General features: G+C 38.3%; 1 protein-coding gene across 1 annotated transcript; it reads left to right on the plus strand.

Moving 5' to 3' along the window:
- The first annotated feature begins 1807 nt into the window (after positions 1–1807).
- LOC143026117 (polycomb group RING finger protein 3-like) lies at positions 1808–13774 on the plus strand. Its single transcript, XM_076186117.1, has 6 exons — positions 1808–1860; positions 2241–2384; positions 6631–6783; positions 9677–9816; positions 10137–10280; positions 12414–13774. The coding sequence occupies exons 2-6, from the start codon at positions 2258–2260 to the stop codon at positions 12537–12539; spliced, it is 690 nt and encodes a 229-aa protein (XP_076042232.1). The 5' UTR covers positions 1808–1860; positions 2241–2257; the 3' UTR covers positions 12540–13774.
- The last annotated feature ends 354 nt before the right edge of the window (positions 13775–14128 follow it).

A 14128-nucleotide genomic window follows, 5' to 3' on the forward strand; every position in this document is an offset into this window, starting at 1 on the left:
AAGCTCAGTTATGTTTTAACCGAATTCTTTAGTCTGTTTATTTACAATTGAATGAAAATTTCAGGAAATGTTGCTAATAAATAGTTACTTTCAAAATGACGGCTGCATATATATCCAGATGACCGAGTATTGTGTGTGCTACATAATGCAATCCATTTCTTTCTAAGTTCTTTATCTTTGGGTAGTGAAAAGAAATGTATATTCCTATCACCTTTCAGTCTAACGGCATTGCACTTCTGCACTATACAAACTGTTGGCATTTTTATATGTTATTTGTCTGCCTTAGCTACCCCTTTAATCAGGAGATGGAGCTTTGCTCCACACACTGGTGTGTGAGTGACTGACAGCTCTCGACCCGCGGAACCCTGGTCTCGATATTTCCGTTGACGTCATCATCTACCTGCGCAGTGGAGAGGTTTTCTGGCTCTCCCCCCTCCCCCGCTAACTTACCTTATAGTATTCGTTTTACTTTGATTCAGGCAACCCTACAGGCGTGGTACGAAGAACCAAACAAGTGGCTGATTTATATGAAGATGAAGACGCGCACGCGCACACGCACACACACACACACACACACACACACACACACACACACACACACACACACACACACACACACGACTCGACGGCTCAATGGTAGCGTTCGCAACTGCTAACCCACCCCTCCGAATTCGAGTCCCTCCCAGGGCTGAAATAATTTCAGTATCGCTGCGCTGCGAGTCGTTACTCTAACTCTCGTGGGCAAGGAGTTTTGTGTGTGTTCGCGTGCGCGTAAGGTCATAGCTTTACCCATTGATCGGTCATATATATGAGCTCTGAGCTCTCATCATACACACACACACACACACACACACACACTTGCACACACACACACACACACACAGCCACATGCACACATACACACATACACACACACACACACACACACACACACAATAAAATATGAGTATCGCCCATTAATAACGTTCATTGGACATTTATCTTCTCACTTCTTATTTGATGGTTCAGGCTTGGGATTTTCTCTTTATTGAAAAACATATTTACTTTCAGTTTGATAGAAAGCCATGCACATAGGAGCGTAAGTTTTACCCTCATTTAATAGCTACAAATTGTTATTTTGTAACTTATCTAGGAATGTATACCCTTGTCTTAACCACGCGTGCTTTCTTTAGATCCTCGTTCAATCTGACCTACTGCAGAGAATATTGTTTGCAAACGCATAGTTTTATTCACAACTGTGTCACACCGCCCTAGGTGTTTAACAATGAAATCACTAAAATATGTTTTTATCAATGAATGTAGTATCTGGATCGTGGAAATCACATTTACTTCATGTTTAAATGATTATGAAGGAAAGACTATTTTGTTAGCGTATTTCTCCAGATGTCGGCGCAGTTGTTAACATGGTCACATTTTTAATTTTAAATTGTGTCTACTAGCATAAGTTTGATAACACATAAATAATACATAAAGAATCTCAAACATTATTCTACAAATATTAAAGAAGAGTTGATGATAATACTTACATGAAAAATCACCTAACTGTGATGACAGTCACAATGTGTACACGTTCAATGAGCGTTGATAACTATTGGCCGGAGAATATTTAGATTCATATTTCAATTAGTCAATCATGACCTTACAGCAGGAATATCTTTTAATGGATTAAGCTTAAAACCAGAGTGTCTATTTATTAGGAATATATGGTATGTGTTCCGTACTTTTTACTAAGTTGGTATAGTCATCAAAGTTAGCGCTTTTTCTTTGGGTCAATTGATGACTCCTAACAGCCTAACAATGTTGGACCAACACCGAGTTGTTGTTGTCAACATAAACTTCTGAGGTGTAGGGCGACAAAAGGTAAGAATTTAATGGCTCAAGTCATCTTCTCATTATTTAATGAAAAAGAGTAGATATATTGTTGTCGTGTGAAGACAGTTGTTTAAGAAAATTCCTTAAAATCCACGAACTGCTGAAATATGGGAAATAATTGAAGGAATCGCGGTTGTCTATGTTGTTACCGGGACCCAGGGCCTGGAAGTAAAGCAAAAAATGGTATGACCTTTTAGAAATTATGGAAAGTTAGTAAACACAGTGGTATCAGTACTGTAATAATGTACTATTGTTTTTCATTATTTTGATATATTGTACAAAATATGCTTGTATATGATAAGTATGACAACAGATAGTTACTTTGACAGGTAGCAAAGATATTCATGAAAGTTGCTAACAAGGAGCAGTCTATATTTCCTTCAGGATGCAGGGGTCAGCAGTCGCCATGGAGCGGCGCATCAAGCTGAAGACGCTAAATCAGCATATTGTATGTGCCATTTGTTCAGGATATTTGGTGGATGCTACCACGGTTACAGAATGTTTGCATACTTGTAAGTATTTCATCGATTTTATTTGTACTTCGTAAACATTTTACATAGCTATGTAACATGTTAAAAGTTAAATTCCTTGGCTCCCTAAGTTAGGCTTAACGGGGAGTCCATGGACAGTTTCGTGAGTATAGAGGTTAAGTTGAGTAAGGTTAGATTAGGCATGCAAGTCGCATTCTTTACCTTTGAAGAATTTAGCCACTTATTGGCAGAACTGAAGTGGGCCTCTGCTCACTCCAGGACCAAACAGCCCCTCTCTTCTGATTTCTTGGATGACTTCAGGTAGAGTTGGTGTTGGAGTTGACGTAACTTGGAGTAGGTGGCTGATCAGATATGCTGGCAAGTCACTTTTCTAGATAAGGTGTGAATGTGTCGTTGGTTATTCTGGTTAAGTCTCGTATCTTTCTTGGGAGGCAGTTGGTTAATTGTACTCCCGTGTAGTTGAAACTGGTTTATGAAAATTTTTATCCATTAGGATGAGGCCTCTACTTTGAACTAAACACAGTCTGCCTATCCTTGGACTCACCTCTACTACTAGTTCTGCATTACATATGGATTTCTCTATGATATTCCACATATAGATAATTAGATACTTATCCCACCTTCATTGAAGAGAAAAGATGTCCAACCTTATAGGTCTTTTCCAGGAGTTGAGGTACCAAGTAATGGTGAAAGTTCTTTGAGGTTCCTTGATCTTCATGCTATCTATTTTCTTGTATGAAGACCATAACTGGCAGCATTACTCTAGCCTGGGATGCACCATAGTTTTCTAGTGTTATCATACATGCTTCCTCTCTTGTATGTTGGTGCCTGGATGATGATGGCTTAGTGTTGGGAGAAAGTGCTGTCGTTACTTGTGTAGATTCAGAGGTCTCTCACATGTAGGTTCTCTGCAATTACTGTGTTACTGCAATGGTATTCAGTTGTGGTTGTTCCTATCATACCTTAAGAGCTCAAATTTGTCATTGTTTAGGGTCATGTTGTTCCTTTGTGCCCATGAAATCAGTATATTTAGGTCTTCTTAAAGCAGATGTAGAATGCATCTGTCTCATTATTCTTGTCATCTACAAAGGATGTCATTATCAGATGTCTGTGATCAGAAAGAAAGACAACCAATATAATTTCATACTATAATTGAAACCCATACATGTAATATATACCTCATTTATATATATATATACTTGAAGGTTAACTATAACAAAACCTATAGATTTCCATAATCTATGTTCAAGGGTGATAAGAACAGCAACATCATTCACAGAAATAATAATTTCCCACAAAAATGTAACCAATCATAATTCACAAACCTCGACGAAACAAATATTAGCTACATTTAACTCGTAACGCAATGGAACAAAATGAATAGATAAAACGGTCCAATCAACTTTATGTAGCTTCTCACAGAGACATCGGAAAACCAGATCAATCCATTAGAAATAATCTCAAAAACTGATATCACCATGTCCATTGTAAAAAATTTTTTTTACATATTTTTACCAAAATAAACTAAAACTTGTTATATTTAGCCTTAAACATACTAACATGTCCTCATTAAAAACAAACTAACTGATATTTTTAGAATGTCATGTCTTCAGTAAAGCTATGCCTCTAGTGAAAGTGTACCCATGAACAAATACAAACATATAAAAGAGATCCCTGAACTAAAGTGACCTAAAGTGACAAACATCAATTCTCATTGAACAGAGAAAGAATATAATTAATGCAAAGTGATAAGTCGTTCTCATTAGAAAGAGAATGTACGTGCAAGTGAAAATATTTTTACAGTTTTATTGAACACATCCAAGATATGATGATATACATAAACCCCCATTTTTACTCATTCAAATGAATTTTACAAGTCAATATCTCCCACTAGCAACTTTACTTTTTTTTTTTTCAATTTTGTTTGCCAAACCCCATTGTCACGACCTTAACCCAAGCTATGCAGATGTACCTTTAAAGGTTGAGGAGGCAATGTAACCATCACTAACCATGCATGTGATCCACACACATGTGACATGTTACTCGTCTTTGGCAAGACCCCCAATATTGCAGACCTCACCAATTTCCCAATCTCAAAATATCTTGACTCATTGCAAAGTAAGACAACAATGATGCCTAATGTCACCAGACAGACCCATTTAACTCTTTCTCATACCTACCCCAATTACATTACCATAACTTAATATGTATACACCATATCTAACCATGCTCACCAACCATGTAACCAACCCCTATATAAAAGAACTAACACCCATATCTATACTTGATGAGTGACACATCTCCCATATGGCAACCCATAAAACCTTACCCCTTGCCCTTTTAACAAATGGCTGCACCATTGGGGATAGGACTGCCTATGTCAAGTACCTGGCAGGAGGGACAGCTGAGGTCACCGACCTAGCATAAGGCTGTCCAGGTCAAGTACCAGACAGAAGGCCTGTCTAGGTGGGAAACCTTATCTCACCTAGTATCCCAAGCTGTAATATCTAGATTACATTCTTAATAAAACCAGAAATCACTATCAAGGTATTTCTAGCCCGCATTAAGTCCCCTCTTATGTAAGATGCTCATTACAAACGGTCCCATTTAGCACTGCACATGTTTATTCTGTCTGCAGTAATTATGTTTACTTGACATAAGGTGTCTTCTAGAGCCAAATATTATGTGAGCTCTGGTACATGTGCACTGCCACTTCTTTTCACTGAATATAATCACTTGATATAAAGTTTCTTGGAGTCTAGTTTCATGTAAATGCAGTACCAATTTGATAAAGGATATGAATCCTAATCAAAATATTTGTGTAGATAAATTGTGATTACAAAGCCCTTATTTTCAAACATTGTTGACTGTTTTATTAAAAGTTTTATTTGCAGTGCAATCTAAATATATAAGGATATCTCATAAATGATTCATTCACCTAATACTGACAGAATTGTATAAATAATGCCTTTTGGTTCTTTTCATAGTAAATGATATCTAAAAAATAATGAACTATTCTGAAGTGGATACTGTTAACATGCATATCAGTCAGTCAATTTGTTTGCCTGGTTCTCTTACAGGACACCTGTGGTCCCCAAGAAACCAGCCATAGTTACTTGCTCAGCCCAAAAATTCCTCAGTGAGGAGATTTTGTGTACCAGTTTGGGAGGAGGGAATGCAAGAGAATTATTATATATAAAATACTCTGTCTTCAGTGTGGTGGTTGCATCAAGGGCTGTTGGTGTTGTGCCAGGCCAGTTCCATATTGTTACCATACTCTTAGTTTGGGGTGATGTCCTAATGTAGGCATGGCAGGACAATTCTTGCTCATGATGGAAGGAGTGCTTGTTTTGTGATCTGAGTGGGTATTTTTTTTTTTTTTTTTGACATATGGTACGGTAAGGGAGGTAAGTTATTGTAGATGTTCAAATAAAATGCTGCTGGAATTATTCTAATGTTGTGTTAAGTGGTCTGTGTTTGTATGATACATTATGAAGGCTGGGTGGGTTTGAGGGTACTAGATAGAACTGTGACTATCATTCTGATGTGGTGCTATATGGGAATGGTTTTTGTTTCCTATTGTTGTCCTGTGTGTGTCTGGTGCAATCACTCTGTCAATATTTTGACTGAATTCTCTCAACAGTCAATTCCTGAATTTGATGGCTGCTTTGCATTTTCATTTAAACATATGTTCATGTACAAGAACAGAAAAACCAGTTTCTTTGGGAAATTGGTCTGTCACAATTGGCAGTTTGCATCCGCCATGTGCTTTGTTTATTTGGGGTTACATTGTCATATTACCCTCAACCCAAGCACTGTGGTGGGGATTAGAAATGACCCATTATCCATGAAGTGCTGAGATGGGAGGGGCTTGAAATGGGATTTAACATGTTTTCAGTAGGTGTGGGTCTTTTAAGCAGTAAAGAATTTAACTTCTTCCATACAATGACTCCTACGTAGGTGTTGTGAGGCATGAGTTTGTATATGAGGATGCTGGCATTGGCATCTTGAATATATTTATTTTGTAACTGTAGCTAAGTGACCTCCGAATTCTATGAACTAGTTTGATCATGTTTTCTGTGTTTATTATTACTCAGAGTGAAAAAGAATGAGTAATTTAGAAGTAATTTTATATTTCATAACTCAAATGGTGTAATGCATCATACATTAGGCATCCGTTGTTGTGCATGAGACTTTGGCTTGTATTGAAGAGGTCAATGTTAGCTTTATGGTTTTATAGTAATATTGATAGTAACTTTTTTTTCAGTTTGCAAATCCTGTTTGGTAAAACATTTGGAAGAAAGAAACACATGCCCAACATGTGAAATAGTTATTCATCAGTCCCATCCCCTGAACTACATTTCCTTCGACCGTACCATGCAAGACATCGTTTACAAACTTGTACCAAACCTTCAAGAAAGTAAGTTTGATGTACTAGTCATACATATGTGTGTATTTACCTAGTTGTATCATATGGGAAGGGAGCTATGCTCATAGTGACCCATCTTTGTATCTTTCAGTATCAAGTTTGTTCTTAAATTCTTGCATAGTATTTGCACACTGTAGCCTCATCTAATTTATTCCAGATATCCACCACTCTGTGTGGGAAGCTATTCTTTTTCAGATCTCTTCTATAACTTCTTTTTGAGTTTTTCATGTCCTCTTGTTTTTCTCTTGTCCCACTTTAATAAATCATATCTATCTAGGACTTCCATTCCTTTCATAATTCTGTAAATAGTCAGTAGATCTCTTTCTGTGTGTGTGTGCACATGTGATTCAGAATGATTATGAATTATGTTTTTGACTTATTGACAGCTATTACCCTTTTGGATGAGAGCTTGTATATGACTTGATCCATGGGTAAAGCTATGCCCTCATGGCAGGGTATCATCTTGCAGTGCTACGATGATTTTTAGGGACTGAAGGTCACTTAGCTGGTGAGCTTTGTCTACATCAGCAAAGTATGTGTGTGCTTGCACATAGCATATACTGCCCATAGTCCATATGTTGCTCCAATTCTCTTGTAGGTATACAATATATGGTTGTATATACATATATACTTGTTTTATGTATATGAAAAGAGGACCAATTAAGTAGCTGGGCAGGACGAAAGAGGCCTTGAATGTAGAGGAATATTTGTTGAGAAAGGAAGAGATAATGTGAAAGACACAAGCGAATGGAAAGAGGTTGTGGATGGAGGAAAGAATGACATAGCCAGAAGGGGTAATCTTGTCTGTTTCTTGAATTTTTTTAGAAGATGGTGAGTGGGGGTCATGTAATGAAGAAATGGTGGTCAACCAGCTCTAGCTGTCAATCTTTACTGTGGAGGTGCTATGTCTCACAGCATCACCTCTGACCAAAGCTTTATGATGGGGGACAGAGATGGCCCTTCATCCATGATGTGCTAAGGTGGGAGGGGAGATGAATGGGTGTGGAGTGAGTACATGATTTGATTCACCCATTGCCCCTAGTAGGTAGTTTTTTCATAAACTGAGGCCCATGCATGTATTTTCTTGGGTGTAATAAAAATGTGCTAGTCTTGCATTTGCTTTGTTGGTATTAATCCCACATTTCTCCAATTCCTAGCAGTGACTGTTACCTGCCCCAACAGTCCAAATGCATTGAGCAAAGGTGATGGCTTCAGCTGTAGCAATGTGTTACCTGGCATAGGGTCCTCACCTTTTTCTTGTCTGTATACCTGCAGAGTGAGGTGGCTAAGCAAGGAAGAGGAATATCTTCCCTCCTGTTACTAGCATCATACTTCACTTCTTATTTACCATTTAAATCATACATAAATTACATCTCACAATTTTCCCAGTATTACTAAGAATATCACCTATTTTCCATATTTTGAAAGTATGACAAACATCCTTTTTACTCTCATCTACATCCACACACATTAAAAGACCCAAACCTTAGAGTACTGGTTGGAAAACTAGAGATGAGAGTAAAAAGGAAGAGATAGACAGTATGTTTGTGAGAAGATGGATGTGTTGGTATTGAGTGAAACTAAGTTGAGAGGGAGGGGTGAATGTGAGTTTGGGAGTGTAGTTGGAATGTTCTCAGGAGTGAAGAAAGGACGAGGGAGAGAAGGGGTGGCTATACTAGTAAGTGAAGAGATAGGTAAATGTGTAGTGGAGTGGAAGGAGGTTTCTTCAAGGTTAATGTGGATGAAGGTGAAATTTGTGAAAATGTGGGTTTTTGTAAGTGCATATGGGCCTGGTAGTGAGAAGAGTGTAGAAGAAAGGGAGGCTTTTTGGATAGATTGAAATGAGTGCATAGAGGGATTAGGGAGAAACGTCAATATAGTAGTATTGGGAGACCTTATTGCTAGGGTAGGAAATGAACCAATAGATGAAGTGTGGAGTTCCAGGAAAGAATCATGGTGGAGATGTGTCTTGAAAGAGAGTTGATGATAGCGAATACAGTGTTTAGGAAGAGAGTCAAGCACATGTACATATGGGAGAGGGTGGTGGATGGAAGGGTGGTAGATAGAGCATTAATGGACTATGTAGTGGTAAATAGGAATATAATAGGAAGAGTTAAGGATGTACATGTTCCAAGGGGAGAAAGTGGGGGATATCAGATCATTTTCTGGTGGAGGATAAATGGAGAAAGAGGAAAAGGACAAAAGGTAGGAAGGTGTTTAGAGTGAACCGCTTAATGAGGAAGAAAAGAAGGAGTATAAGAAGCTGAGAGAGTGAAGGATAGAGTAGAACTAGGAGTGGAGGAGGAATGGGGATGGTTCAAGGAGGGAGTCACAAGGAGGACAGGAGGTAGAAGAAGGGGCCTTGGAAAAAAGGGGAATGTCTGTTGAGGGAGGATGGGAGAGGACAGAAGACTGGTGAATGGAGAATGGTTGTATATGGATGATGTGATGCATGAAGTGGAATGGGAATATGTGTGAGAAAAATTTTATGCAGCCTGAAGGTATTTCTCCCTGTCTTCTCCTTTTCTGCATGAGGGTACGGAGAGGGGGGTCGGTGATTTAATGAAGCAGCCTTCCTGTGTATGTGCTGTGTCTTGTGACACTACTGACCCAGGGCAATGGACAAGATGCAGGGATGACCCATCATCCAGAAGGTGCCAAGATAAGAGGGTGGAGGGGAGTGGAATGTGATAGGGATGGAATGGATGGGAGTGGTTTTTATGCCTTTTTTTTGGGGGGGGGGCTACCTTATAAGGGTGAAAAAAGCCTTTGGTATATGTATGACAAACATAATTGTACTATTGATGCTTCATTTTAACATTTTGTGTACCTTCTACCACTGAAAGGTGAGAGATTGTCTGATGTTCTATTTTCCATTGTGTAGATGAATTGCAAAGGGAAAGAGAATTCTACCGTGCAAGAGGAGAAGTTTGTCCACGTGACTTCCCTCAGGCTAATGATGAAGAACTACAGCAGGATGAGAAGGCTGTTAATGATACTGATTATCATAGACTGGATGAACAGGTATATCTGATAGTATTTTGTTGTATTCATGGTGTTGCAATAGAGTTGAGTATTCAGACACTATAGTTTGGTCACATGAAATTATGAAATAACTGACAAACTTGAATAGGCCTTATGGGCATGTAAGCCTCCATTACTTTTTAAACATGGATGGAGAATCGCAGCCATGTGTATACAATAACTTTTCTTTTTAATTTTTCTTATTCTTAAACTTTTTCCTCCTCTATTTCTACATTTTGATAAGTAATATTGTTAGAGAATAATGGAATTGAATTTTTCACTGAATTTGAATACTCAACACTTTTGATGAAAATTTTTAGGTTAATGTATGCCTCGAGTGCAAGTGTTCGACTCTAGCTCCCTTGAAACGCCGATTTATAAGATGCTCAGCACAAGCAACAATAACACATCTCAAGAAGTTTATTGCCCTTAAAGTCATGGAAGGACCACAAAAATATAGAGAGGTAAGGAGACATTAGATGTCATCACAAATTGTTTTATCTGACAAATATGCATCTAAATAATAGTTGCCATGAATTTGGTAAGATTTTTATTTAATAGTCTTTTTTTTTATGTTGATGCCTTTTGATGCAAAATATTTTGAACTAGATTGATTTTGGAGAAAAGTAGTTATGACATTTTTAAAGATGTAGAACCAGTGTAACACGAGAAAATTGCAGACATTCTAAATGTAATTTGTATACATAGTTACTTCTATGACTATGCTGTTCATGGATAGAGTGATGAGAGAAGTGGATACAAAAGTTATGAGTAGGGGAGTGTGAAGTAGGATATTGGGCAAGAATAGATTATCTATATACTAAGGGCTTTTCCCTCATATAAGGGAGGTAACAAAGTCAAAAGGCAAGTACCCACTCCCACCCATTCCACTCCCGTCCACTACCCTTTCTTTCCTCTCATCTTGGTTCCTTGTGGATGACGGGTCATCCCTATATCCTGCCCACTGCCCTGGATCAGAGGTATTGCACTAAGACAAAGCACATACACAGCAGTTCTGCTTCATTTGTTGAGCCACCCACCCTTTATGTACCCTCATGCAGAAAGAGAAGATGGAGGGAAATCCCTTTGTGCTGCATCAAAATAGAATTCATACTTAACCACTCCCAACCCCCCTGTTCCCTCCCTTGCATCATAGTATCATCTATAGTCAGCCATTCTCCACTTGCCCCTATCTCATGCCTACTCCTTTTCATGCTCAACAGACATTCCCCCACTTGCTCAACACCCCTTTCACCCCATCTATCCATCTCATCCTTGGTTGTCCCCTCAAGTTCACTCCATCCACCTCTGCCTTCCACACCTCTTTTACTAATCTTTCTTCATTTATTCTTTCCATGTGTCCAAACCATCCCAATACTCATCAGCCCTATCTGCCATCTCCTTTTCCACCCCCCACTCTCCTTCTCACCTCATTTCTCACTCATTCCAACCTTGTAACTCCTATCATACTTCTCAGATATTTCATCTCAAATACATTTAAATTTTTCTTCTCTGCCCCATATGATGCTGTTGGCACAGTCGCTCCTTCATGTAGTCTCTTTGCATCCATTTCCCCCAAGGCATTTACTTGCTTCTCTCAGTCTATAGTTTACTTCCACCTCCACTCCTTTCCTGCTACATGCAACCCAAATATCTAAAGCTAACCACTTCCTCTGGCCTATTTCCTTTAAGGCTTATTTCCAATACACTACCATTCTATCCCCTTGTACATCCATCACCTTGCTTTTACCCACATTTACCTTCAACTAACTCCCTTTATCCCTCCTCTTATCCTACCATGAACGCAATGTTGTCAGCAAACAACAACTGGCTCTCCTCCCACTTTTCTCCATTTTCTATAACCATCTCCAGTCTCCTGCCCATTACCCTCTCCTTTACCTTCTGCACCACTTCATCCATGTACACATTGAACAGCCATGGGAACATGACACATCCCTGTTGCTGTCCCACCTTTACCTCAAACCACTCACTATTTTGATTTCCAATTCTAACGGAGGCTCTACTACTCTCATAAAAAATGTTGACTGCCCTTAGCAACTTTCCCCCAATCCCATATACCTGTCGAGCCTCCCATAGGGCTTTTCTGCCTATCCTATCATAACCCTTTTCCAAGTCCATAAAGGCTCAAAAAACATCCTTGCTTTTTGCTAAAGTTTTCTCACATATGTGCCTTATCACAAAAATCTGATCCATACATCCCCTACCTCTCCTAAAGTCTTAAACCTACACTGTTCCTCACCAAGTACTCTTTCTGTTTTTCTCCTAAGCCTTTCAATTAAATCCCTGCCATATGCCTTCCCAACTACACTTGACAAACAGATCCCTCTGAAACTATTACACTCGCATTTGTCCCTTTTTCCCTCGTAAATACAGTGTGATGGTACAGTATTGTTAGTAGACAGAAGAGGGCTTGAAGAGATTGTCAAGAATTTGATCAAGATCAAGTTTGTCATAGCAATGTAGCATTAGGTCTTTCATATTTAATGTGCTGAGATGGAGGGGAGGGGGGTCAGTATTTGATTTGCATCATAAGTACATGTGTGGTATCTAATAAACCCTGGTTTCTTGTGTTACAGATTGATATATTGTGCAATGATGAGATGCTTGGGAAGGACCATACTCTTAAATTCGTGCAAGTAACTCGATGGAGATTCAAGGAACCTCCATTGTGTCTCTTTTATCGTCCTAGAATTGACATATAAATAAATGTTCCTTGCTCCACGTTACATCATTGTCATTCACAGTCATTATTCATTCATTTTTTGTAGCTTTTCTATTCATATTTTATATAAACACTTACCATGTCTCAGTGCTCTTTGGGCTTCATTCTCTCTCATCATTATTAACTTTTAAGAATCTATCATGTATATCAGTGATGTATAAGTAAAGCATCACATCTGTCCAGGTCTGGCTCCATCAGTTACCTAGCATATATATATATATTTCAGTAACTCTCCTGTTAATTGCAATGAAATAAAGACGCGAGTGATAATGCCAATTTTTTATGATTAATTGAAATGATGAGGATAGACTTTGTGGCAGTAAGTTGATGGTAGTCTTGTAAAAGAAATGGTTTACCAGGTGTGTACTGTTAATCAGAATGACTGATGTTGTCAACTTCAACTGTAAGTCTTAATTAAGGTCGGGTCAGAATCACACACACAACATCAGTTATGTATTCTCTTAAAGATGCTTTTTAAAAAGTACTCAGTGACATCAGGGTGAAAACAATAATATTTTCATATGTCATTTGATGTTTATGTAAGCAAGTACAGTAATAGAATGTAATGCATCCAGTTATGCATTACATTGTTTATACGTAAACTATGTGCAATCGATCAGTCATACTGTTGCCCTGGTTATCTCTTGCAGGAAACCTGCTACCCATGGTATATGCAAGAATGTAAATATATTCATATGGATAATTGCAATCTATTTGAAGACCCATTCACAGTTTAAAAGTTGTGATATATTTATGTTGATATAATTTTTCTTCTATAACTGATCATCCTATGTAAGGGGGTGCCAACCCAGCCATACAGGTGGGTTTATTCAGCCCCTAATTCAAATTATAGGGAAAGCTATGACTGATTTCCTTGGTTCTCCTGAGATGAATTTGATCAGTTTATTATCATAATTACTTTTTTTCGTCCAGTCAAACATTACCTTCAAATATTAGATATAGGATTTCCTTGCCTATTTTCGCATCTCTCCATTGCAATTTCAATCCTATTTTTCCTGCATTCCTTCTCGTTAGAAGCAACACTGTACCTGTGTTTACTGGTCCAGCAAGATAGATTTTGAAGAGAATAATTTTTTTACGGCTCATCTTTAAATCTCAACATCTGTACCATCTCCATTTGATGTACTCACTCCAGACTGACATGATTCATTTTTTTCTTCCAGTCCTCTCTCTCCCCGATCCTTTCATGAATTGTCTTGTTCTCACTGTTTCATTTCATAACTAAATTTACATAGCCTTTGAGCATCTTTTTTTTTCTCTACATGACTTGCATTCATTATTCCTATACAAAATAGTATAACTTCCTTTGTACATTTTCCTGTCATTATTTCCTCTGACATCCTTTACTTTTCATTATTGTACAGATCTCTAATCACTCCATACCATCTTCCCTTTCCTCATGTCATGTGCCTCTCTACTGAGCACAGTAATCACCGTAGCCTTACCAGGTCAAATATGCTGAATATTGCTGGTCATGTTATATTACTGCAGTTGTGCAAATAGGCTAGGCACTATGGCCACCATATTATGAGCAGGTGAGTATGACCT

Source organism: Oratosquilla oratoria, chromosome 6, assembly GCF_046742065.1.
Source record: "Oratosquilla oratoria isolate Oo_2021 chromosome 6, ASM4674206v1, whole genome shotgun sequence".
Taxonomy (NCBI): domain Eukaryota; kingdom Metazoa; phylum Arthropoda; class Malacostraca; order Stomatopoda; family Squillidae; genus Oratosquilla; species Oratosquilla oratoria.